Source organism: Aedes albopictus, unplaced genomic scaffold (genome assembly GCF_035046485.1).
Source record: "Aedes albopictus strain Foshan unplaced genomic scaffold, AalbF5 HiC_scaffold_25, whole genome shotgun sequence".
Taxonomy (NCBI): domain Eukaryota; kingdom Metazoa; phylum Arthropoda; class Insecta; order Diptera; family Culicidae; genus Aedes; species Aedes albopictus.
The window spans coordinates 7,933-19,035 of NW_026917035.1; the positions used below are offsets into that span (position 1 = coordinate 7,933).

The 11,103-nt window shown below is 38.9% G+C and overlaps 1 protein-coding gene across 8 annotated transcripts; it reads right to left on the minus strand.

The window, feature by feature from the left end:
- Positions 1 to 9,338: 9,338 nt before the first annotated feature.
- Positions 9,339 to 10,775, minus strand: LOC134284522 (uncharacterized). Of its 8 annotated transcripts, none has more exons than XR_009995819.1 (5): positions 10,487 to 10,775; positions 10,321 to 10,427; positions 10,168 to 10,263; positions 10,024 to 10,105; positions 9,339 to 9,967 (listed from the first exon to the last, which is right to left on the minus strand). XR_009995819.1 is itself a non-coding variant. In XM_062843486.1 (4 exons), exons 2-4 carry the CDS (start codon positions 10,308 to 10,310, stop codon positions 9,736 to 9,738), a joined length of 450 nt encoding a protein of 149 aa, XP_062699470.1. In that variant the 5' UTR covers positions 10,311 to 10,427; positions 10,487 to 10,775; the 3' UTR covers positions 9,339 to 9,735. The 8 variants fall into 8 exon arrangements, 1 of the variants encoding a protein (XP_062699470.1); XR_009995821.1 differs by having other exon boundaries at positions 10,024 to 10,108; XR_009995816.1 differs by having other exon boundaries at positions 9,339 to 10,105; positions 10,175 to 10,263.
- Between the last annotated feature and the right edge of the window lie 328 nt (positions 10,776 to 11,103).

Genomic DNA, 11,103 nt, shown 5'->3' on the forward strand with positions numbered 1-11,103 from the left:
CTGTTTAGCGATAGGATTAGATTTACTTTGACAGTCAGAGGGTGAAGAATTAAAGTGCACACCGAGAAAAATTTCTACTGATTCTATGACATTTCCCGGAAAATCATTTTCCGGAAAGACATTCCCCGGAAAACATTTCCCGGAATGACCCATTTCCCGGAAATCCATTTTCCGGAATATAACATTTCCCGGAAAACTGTTATCGCTATTCCCAGACTCATTAAATTTCAACCTTTTCATGAAATACACAATAATTGACTCATTTTGGTTGGTATTCATTGAAGAATTCAAGCAGGGCTTTCAGTGTTATTTCCAAATCTTCGAGAAAACATTAAAACATATAAGCAGTTATGATGCCATCAGTTTTATCACTACAGTTTGAATGAACAGCCATTGTTTAATGAAAGAAAATTTTAAATGACAATTCTGGCAGCTACACGCAGAAAAAACTGTTAAAATAAAAAATATTTGAGGTAAATTCAAATAAATTGTCAATTTGTTCAGGCAACAATAATAAAACTGTTTGTAGCAAATCGAACGTCACATTTGAAGCAAATGCAATCCGTGTTTAAAATAAAAATGCATCTTCTGACAGATGATGTAAGAAATAAATGTAAATATTTTTGTTTTTTTTTTTTTGTGGCGGGTCGACCCTACAGAAATATTTGTTTTCCCATTAAATTTATAAAGTCATTCCCAGGGTTGGTCAATTCTCGCTCTTGCCCTTAAAAAGTGCAAATTTCAGTGCGGCATAGATAAGTGTGCTTTGACGCTCTTTGATTTCAAAAAAAAAAATTATCTCTTTACCGAAAAGTGAAATCGCAAAAAAGAGCATAGTGCACCGAGATTTTCTCACGAAAAGAGTAGTTTATTTATCCGCACTACATCTTCTTTCTCGGTTGTGTGGGAAGTGTGAACGAATGCATGTTGCCATGGATGCCAACACAAGCTCGAATACGAGACTCGCGGTGAAAATCTGATTTGCTACAGCAAACTGTCAATGCAGCTGACAATTCAATCCCACTGTAAACGAATTCCTAGCATGTAAATTTTAACCCTAAAAGGGATACCTTCATGGCCTCAGTTTCGTCACCTCGCTGAGTGTGTTCCATCAAAGACGAGCTCTGAAAGGCGCCTGGGGTCCAATGGACCCCAGGTATCCCTTTTAGGGTTAAAGGGATCATCTAGAGATCATCATAGCAGTGCACAATGGGTCCAGAGCCGTGTTTACGAAGACAAAAATGTTTGTGCCTAAGCCATAAGTTTTAGATACATGGTGTCTTTGGGAAACTTTTTTCTTATTTTTCGACCTTTTTTCTCATTATTGTGAAATTAGGGTGGTCCCTCTAGTTTCGCGGATCCAAACATCTGCTTTTTAATAGTTTTATTATTATTATTATTATTTATTTATTTACGACACTTTACCATAGTAGGCATTCGTGTCGGGAATAGTTTTATGTACGTTCACAAAATGTTCTACAAAGTTGTAAAAGAACTTATTTAGAGCAAGTTTGCCGAAGAAACCATTATTCTATCTCTTATGGTTCCTAACTTATATTTTTTTTTTAAATTCATGTTAGGGTGATCCATGAATTTCAGTTTTCCTGAAATAACTTTTAATTCGTTCGTTTCTCGTAAATACTTTGTTCCGAGCACTTTTAGAACTATCAACGACGCATTTTTTTTCCGAAGAGCTCAAAGTTCTAACTCTCATAGTTAAAAATATATTGGCATTTTTCTTCGAAAAATCACTTTTTTTCAAAATGTCATATCTCAAAAAGGAGCAAATGGATTTTCAATCTACCGGTTGCATTGGAAAGATCGTACTCTGTTCTATTTATGGTGAAAAACTCGCCTCGCTACGCCGGCAACAAACGTTCAACGCGATCGTGGTCTCTTTTTAACGTGTTTTTCCGTAGAAATAGTAGACGTTTTGTATTTATTTCGCTGTGAACGTTTTCGTTAGTAGAAACCGCTTTTCATAATTGTGAAAATTAACTCTGTGGTCTGCAGGCGCTTGAAATAAATCGAGGTTTAAGTGTGGAATTCCTGACCATCACGAACTGTTTACAATGGAGTGCAACAAATGCCATTCTTTGATAGATGCTACATGCGAACCGTTCGTTGTGTGTGAAGGAGATTGTAGCAAAAGCTACCATGCTGATTGTGTTGGACTGTTGGAATCGCACACAGTGAGCTTAGCAGCAAAGAATATGCTTTGGATGTGTGATGATTGTTTAGATGCCTTCTACAAAAAAAGATGTACTTCATCGTTGAATACGCCGCTCAATGATACCTCCACGATAATTGAATCTGAGCTTACGAACATTAAAGCTCGTATTGAATTTATCGTAGACAAGCTGTCGAGCGCTACACTGCAACCATCGCCAGAGGTGCCCATGCAATCCTCAAGTCCGCTTTCATCAACTAAACTGCAAGTCGATTCTGGTCCTGCGAGTGAATATGACAGCGATGCCCAAATGAGCAGTGGTTCAACAATACCGAATGTGCAACAGAAAGACACATTTTCGCTTTTTCTGTCTAATATTCGGGATGGTAACATAAGGCTGAATACAAAAGGCTGAAACTATGGATATGTAACAAAAGGCTGAAATTACAAAAGGCTGAAATAACAAAAGGCTGAAAACATGGCAAATTCCAAAACTTGAAATATGCATAGAATCCGTGCTGAGGGTTTAATGATTTAAAAGGTGGTATTACACAAGGTATTATATTTTCCGGAATACTATTCCCCGGAGTGGCATTTGCCGAAATGTCGTTACCGTTGGTGCTGTGTCATTATGCCGAAGGATATCAGGCCTCAAATGCCACTAAGGCGAATGGGTTATAATGATTTTAATGCTAAGGAGGTTTACTAGGCAGCCTAGTTGAATGGTTAAATTTTGATCTATGCATTTACCTCGAAAGAACAGCCTTTCTAAAAAAGCGAGAAAAATCTCTGATGGAAGAGTAAGTATTGTGGCCGCAAATAGTACGGTATAACGACCAAGCGGAAAGGTTTGATGATAATATCTGCATACTAATAACTCTTCCGTGAGTGATTTTTCCTTCTATTAAAAATAGGCTGTTCTTTTGAGGTATTTGCATCTATTCAGTGTTGGCATTCTTACCAATGTGTAAAATGCAGCGGGCTTCTGCGTGCACATATTTCTTAAAAACGATTCATCGGAGATTTCCCCTTCTTTTGAACATAGGGGCTGTCCATAAACCACGTGGTCATGAGGGGGGGGGGGGTTTTGGCCAATGACCATTTTGTATGGACAAATACAATTTTTTGTATGGACTAATGACCACGCGGGGGGGTTGAGAAGTCCCAAAAAAATGACCACGTGGTTTATGGACGGCCCCATAGGCTGTTCTTACTGTGTTTGGATGTTATAGCTGCATCTTTTTTTTTTATCAAAGGTTTTCCTTCTTTCAAAATGTTGAAAGCACCATAATTTAAGTTCAGGTGTTGAAGCTGCTTACTTTTTACCAGATGTTTCTCCTTCTTATAAAATAGGCTATTCTTACAAACAGTATTGTATTCGAACAGAACGTGAGCCAAAAATGAACTGAACACTTTAAATTTTTTGGTCGACAAAGCATTGAACTTGCCTGTCAGAGCTTTTGCTGCTTAAGAGCGCCCGCTCGGTTCCCATTTGACTCTGAGTTCACATGCGCTTATCTTCATCATTAAATCCTATGTGTCTTCTTTCCTAGGACTAGAACCTTGTGCCGCATCTACATGTTTGGACGTTATTATGTTATGTCACAGGGAAATGCATCATAGATCCTTTGGTACGACATTGTGGTCTCGGATATTGAAATACAGCCCCAGGAATTTAGATTTTTCGAAACACACGTCGGACTGGTTCACTCTTCAATAAAAGGAATTAGCACAAAAGATTGGCCAAAATTGAAGGGTGAAATGGCGCAAATATGACTATTTTAGTATCACAGATACCAGGGTAACATGTTAGTCAGCATGGTACGGGTTCAGTCCTTTCGAGTTCATGCCGCGTTCAATTTGCATGTTCAAATATATTTGATCGCAGTGTGCCGAGTATGAACTTCAATGCAAATTGAACGCGTTCACACTGCAGTGCTGCAATTCGGTTCTGAATTCTTATGCGCACAACATTGGGGGAAATAGTTTCTGTCGATATGTGATGCAAATAAACCTGTTTAGTCACCCGGAGTTCCTTGAGAAACTTAATCAGGAATGGCCAACTGATGGACCGACGATCAGACTCTATTGGTTTAGGCAATTTTATGATTATCGATAATTCATGCCAATAACTCCGTTACTGTATTATATTAAATCATATGATTGGAAATCCAGATTTTCCAAAACCCATGTTGACCGGACTGGTACGCTCAGATATGGTTCCAATACCAGAAGAATTTCTGAATCTAATGAGCTCAAAATGTTTGAAATATGTGGAAACATGGTGGAGGTATGGCCATTTCAGTTTCGCGGATTTCGCTAGTGTTCAATTTAGAGCTCGCACGCGTTATAAATTTAGAACTGAACAAAGTTCAAACATATTTGAGAACAGTTAGGTACAATAGTTTTTGCCTCAACTACCGCTTATTACCCGAATTACCCGAACAATTGTTTACATCTAAGACTCATTCAACCTAGTTTCCGAGTTGACACACATAATACTTCAAACGAGTGGAAATAAATTGTTCGCGAAATCCTTTGTCAATTTGAGCTAAAATAGTTTAGTATTAGCGGGGTATTGGCCGATATGATACTGAAGAAAGTAAAATAACATAGACATTATGATACCGAAATCCATAACATTATGTTCTTTTCATCAGTTAGAGTTAGCTCACGTAACCAGATGTCCATTCGATGAATAGTCAAATCGATTGAATGTCATATACTTCCTCTTCCGTAAAATGGGTTTTGACCAAATGACCGTTTGACCAAATGTACTTTCGAGCAAAGATTCTTTTGTTTCCTATGATCATTTTCAAGTCGAGTCAAATGTTTATCGAAGACCAATAGATTAGCCATAAATGTCCAAAATGTCATTTCATTCGATTCTCTACAACTTTCAAAACTTTTCAACATGTTGATATCTTTCAGCCTTTTGATATCTTTCAGCCTTTTGATCATTCAGCCTTATGTGATTCAGCCTTTTGTACGTAACCCCTAATATTCATAGCTACGCCAATATTAGTGATGTTGAATGTATGGTCCGTAAATCAATCGGGATAGAAGACGAAGAAGAAATTAATGTCTCAAAACTAGTACCTAGTTGGAAGGATATTAGTCAGCTCGAATATGTATCTTTTAAAATTGTTTTAAATGTTAGATGGAAAAAGACGGCTTTAAGTCTCTCTACGTGGCCAACTGGAATTAAATTCAGAGAATTTGTTTGTTTGGGTAGAACGATTTGGAGACCAAATGTAATTATTTAAAGTGAATAAGAGTAAAGACATGTTTAATGTAATTGTGTAATTTGTAACAATTTTGTGGAAATGGCTTTGATTTTGTTTATATGATTGTTGAATGGAAATTTGTCTGTAGTTGGGTAACTTGTTGTACTCTGTTTTGATGATCAATGTAAATTTTGATGAAAGTAGTTCTCAGGAATATTCATGTTGTTGCTTAATTGATATGAAAAAAATCATTGATAATATGTTGTATTTAGTGTGCTCTCTGTATCTATATATGAAGTAGATTAAAACATTCAATAGAATAAGATATCTAAGTTAAGCCAAAGTCTGTACAACCTAGTGTTGAAGATGAAAATAAAATAAAATCAAATAAAAATCAAAAAACTGTAGGGACCTTTTTTGTTTAAAGCTTTTTATTTAATTTTGAAAATACGATTTTTTTCATGGAAAATCAGTTGTAACTTTGAAAATCGATGAGATACAAACTTAGCATCTTCGACAAAATTGTGAGTTTTTGGCTGCTATGAAAGTGCCCAGAACAAAGTATTGTGAAAAAATCAACACATAAAATTATATTGAGTAAAAACAGATTTTCATATGGAAAGCGGAACAATTTCAGCAAACTCGACTAGTTTTTGTTAGATAGATCGAAGTAACCATGTCGAAAATGTTTAAATTTGCTCATAATCTATAATTCGTCAATGAACTCAACTTAAAATGTGATTTTGAGCTGATTTCCATTAATTTAATTTCAATTTCATCACTTCAATGTATGGATAGTGAAAATGTCAATCACTAGTATATGTTTAGGTTAACGTAAAAGCCTATCAAAGTTACATGATTTACAATATCTTATCAACATTGTGCCTAAATGGTAATGACAGTATAAATAAACATTGGTTCTACAATGAAATGGATGACCATTTACCAAGCTACTTTGATCTATCTAACAAAGACGAGTTGAATTTGCTTGAAATGTGTCATTTTTCATATGAAAATCTGTTTTTACTCAATATAATTTTATGTGTTGATTTTTTCGCAATACTTTGTTCTGGGCACTTTTACAGCAGCCAAAAACTCACAATTTTGTCGAAGACGCCAAGCTTGTATCTCATCGATTTTCAAAGTTACAACTGCTTTTCCATGAAAAAAAATCGTATTTTCAAAATTCAATAAAAAGCTTTACACAAAAAAGGTACCTGCAGTTTTTTCACCATAAATAGAATAGAGTACGATCTTCCCAATGCAACCGGGAGATTGAAAATCCATTTGCTCCTTTTTGAGATATGACATTTTGAAAAAAAGTGATTTTTTGAAGAAAAATGCCAATATCTTCCTAACTATGAGAGTTAGAACTTTGAGCTCTTTGGAAAAAATATGCGTCGTTGATAGTTCTAAAAGTGCTCGAAACAAAGTATTTACGAGAAACGAACGCATTAAAAGTTATTTCAGGAAAACTGAAATTCATGGATCACCCTAACATGAATCTTTTAAAAAACTATAAGTTTGAAACCATAAGAGATAGAATAATGGTTTCTTCGGCAAACTTGCTCTAAATAAGTTCCTTTACAACTTTGTAGAACATTTTGTGAACGTACATAAAACTATTAAAAAGCAGATGTTTGGATCAGCGAAACTAGAGGGACCACCCTAATTTCACAATAATGAGAAAAAAGGTCGAAAAATAAGAAGAAAGTTTCCCAAAGACACCATGTATCTAAAACTTATGGTTTAGGCACAAACATTTTTGTCTTCGTAAATACGGCTCTGGACCCATTGTGCAGTGGTGTACAGAGATTCTACTGGGCTTTATTGTAAAAAAAAAAGTTGTCATCAGGCCGCGCTGGCGTTGGGGCCAGGCACTAGGCCCGGTTGAGCAGCAACCGTGTTTAGTAAGAATTCCATCAGTGCCCCGAATAGAGATAACAGTATTGTATACCGTGCCCTGGAACGAACTCGCCAAGGCCCCGCGTCATATATTGATTGATTTTTTTCAAGGAAATAATTATTTAAAGTCGCGCTTCATAAGCTCGGGTTTCCCAAATTATTCCAATCTCAATCATTCGCATACATTCATGCAAACCTGTGACGAACTGGAGCTTCCCGAAAACTAGGAAGGGATACACAGCTTTCACTATACACTGCACAATGCTGTGCACTGGGCTGGTACCGTGCTAAGACCTGGTCGACCCCAAGACATCGACGTTCTTCAAATCATAACCAAGTTCTTGTCCATGCTGTGCCATGAGTCCGTGATTCGGACAGACTCGGATGAGCCTCGATCAGACCGGAATGGAATCGATGCTTAGGGACCTTTCATCAATCATGGTTTTGACAAGGGTTCTAACCAAGGCTACCGATTTCAAAGTAGAGTGTAGTACTTCCAAAAGCTGTTTTTTTTTGTTCAAGCATACTGTTGCTTGAGTGCTCTTTACTGGGAAAGTGTAAGAGAATGTGCTACACTATCTCGCGGGTGAGATTTCACAAAAGAGCATCGTGAAGTGAGAGCGATGATTGGTAGAGCGAATCAGATCAAGCAAGCTGTGGGTGCTGCGTGAAAAAAATGCACTACTCTATAAATTCTCCTCAGAGTTGACCAACCCTGGTCATTCCTTCGCTGGAAAATCCACCTCCCATGTTGTACTTTCAATGCTAACATCTTGTATACATCTATTAGATAACATATGCTCCCGAAAACAACGGGATTTCGTGGAGACTTTCGGTGAATTTTGCCTTTTTTGCAGGAGGAAATCTTGTTTGATGTTGCAGCTGCAACTTGTGAGTTTTGTTTATGTTCTCGACGGCGAAACGGGGGTCTCCTCAATGGGTGATGTCAAAATAAATGTGTAATTGAGTTAGTTTAAAAAGCTAAAATTTTAGATTTAAACGTTTTATCAGTTTACCGAATAAACATGAATATTTTTGTTTCGAACGAACGAAATTTGTCTCCGTGTATAATTCCAAAAGAAACATTCAAAAGAATAGCCTAAACACAAAAAAAGGAATAATATCTAATAAAATGGTAACGGATGCATTTTTCGCATAGTTTATAACCTGTATACACTTGGTTTTAAGTTTCCATACTATTTGCGAGCTCTATAGGTGGGTTACAGATTAGTCAATACAGTGACGATTCGTTCGTTGAGAGCTCGTAAGATGGGCTGTCTCGATGGTTGAATGTTCACTGGTTGGGGCAAAACCCAATATTAAGAAATCAAAGCTTGTTTTTCTCAGAGATGGCGCCACCACATTAAAAGTAAAATCATTTTTCTTGTATGGACAAATCGCTGACTTGCACTTGTTCCGCATCGCAGAGATTTGTGCCTTGGGGCAAAAAGTTGCAAATTAGAAACAAAATCATTATACCTATGCGTTTCTTCCGGATTCATTACAGTAATAGAGAATTTATTACGCCACCATACAAATTGCAAGCTGTTTACTTCTTTTTTTCTGACTGGCATTTTCCACCCGTGCTGCGCATGATGTTTCCGATTGGATAGGTGTAGGCGGCGCCGCTGTATATGTGAAAAGCACATGGAACACGAGCGCCGTCTGCGATCGCATAGCGTAACCTTCGCCGTTACTTTACACTGTTATCACGTTTACCGCATTTATCAGAAAAGCGCCTCTACCGGCACTCTAGCAAAAACGCAGCTGATTGTTTCCTGTTGCCCCAACGAACGAATACGATTCGCTAATCGGGGCGCAGTCGTGACCCAACCAGCGAATCCGGACTGTATTAGCTCAAGCAATAAAAAAGTCGGCTCGTCCTTCGACAACACCTCTGAAACCTACACATCAGACGCGAACAAAAAAAAACAAAAATAAAACGTTGAAATGAAAATCTTCATAAATGGGAAAGTCAAAACTTGAATGACTAATTCAAAGAAGAGTATACTGTATTAAATTCATCTGTAGCTCTTGTTAACTTACTGCATACCTTCCCACCACGGTGTGTAAGGAATACGCCAAATATCACAACGTGCAACCCAAATTTATAGCATTCTTACATATAATTTATTGCCCATTTTAGAGCCTAGCTTTCCCTACGCTTGCTTCTTAATATTAATGCATCGTTTTACAAAGTCTATGTATAGTTCGCTCACCGACCGTTGGATCGACTTTTCGACCGTTTTCTCTCATGCGCCCTCAACTGTGCCTTCTGGTGACGTGCCGGACCGTTGGCCTCTATTTGGCCGGCAGGAGCGAGGTAGACCGTGCTGCTCTGTTGGACCTTCTGGAGCGAGCGGGACCTCGAGCATTCACTTGGCCTGCGGTTGGTTTGGCGCACCGCACCCCGGGTTGCGTTGACTCGGGGCCTCACCAGAAAAGCTTGTCTTCCGATGCCCTTCCAATTCCCGCGGGTGCCCTACCGTGTCCTCTCCACTGGATCTGAGTTGACGCTATCGCCGCGGGCGACCGATGGCTGAGGGATTGCGTACCGAGGAGTACGAAACGTCGCGCTGTCTGAACGAGGGCCGATTCGGATGTGCTCGCCTGCTTCGCTTCTTGGAGGTTACGCAGTCGCAATCTGTGGGGTACAAACAAAGCCCTAACGAATCCATCCATTAGCAGAAGGTTCCATTAAACTGAAACGGCGTTTCTTACCCTGTGACGGGGCTGCTTGTTTGTTCGGGTTCCTGCACTAGAATTTGACCCGCCCGTTCGACGCTTGAAGATTGGAGTGAGTCTGCTGGAAGGAACGACGGTCTTATTGTCTGTCGCGGAGTTGGAGTATTATTCCGTACCTACCACTCACAATCCACGTGACAGTGCGCCGGCGGAGATTTCTGGGCGATCGGCAGTTGTCTGCGAAACACGAAGCAAGGGACCGGAGTACTGATATTCCTGTGGTGCGGCTGGTTTTTAATACACGAACTGTAATACGCTATCATTTGCACTTACGTGTTGCACCAAAAGGTGAAGCTCAGTCTGCCTTCTAATCCCACGTGCTTCTTACTCCGGCAACTAACTCGCGGACTCCCGATCGTTCCCTATGGAGCGAGATTCGTCTGCCGAGAAAAACACAATTAGACACCAAGATTCCTCACGTTTTTATGCCCGCACTCACAAGCTTCGGCCAACAATGGCTTATTCTGTAAAGTTGAACACTCGGCCTCCAGAAATCTGCTCCCCGGCTGCTATGACTGCGTCCGTTCACTCCGTGCGTTTTTTCGGTTCTGTCGCACTCTTTTCTACCACACGGCGGAAATGGCTTTTGTCTCGACACGTCACGGCACTTTCGCAATATAATTTGGGACCAGGTTTAGTTTTCAAGCTAGTTTAGGTCTACTGGTCGGTGTTTGTTTTGGTTGGCTTTGGATGGCATACACTTAAACAAATTAATCTACTAGTTTCTTATGATAATAGGAAGCAATCAGTGAAGTACTAGATTGAAAGTAGTGAGCTGGATTTTTGTATGGTGAGATGATCAGTTCTCCATTCCTGCAATGAAATGGTGCAAACAGCGTGGGTTATATGATTGCTTGACTAATTTGATGCTGTTTGAGCAAAAGTTTGGATAACCGTGTTGTTGAAGTTGCAAGAAATAAATAATACAACAACACAGTTACCCAAACTTTTGCTCAAATACCATCAAATTAGTCAAGAAATCATATAACCCACGCTGTTTGCACCATTTCATTGCAGAAATGGAGAACTGATCATCTCACCATACAAAAATCCAGC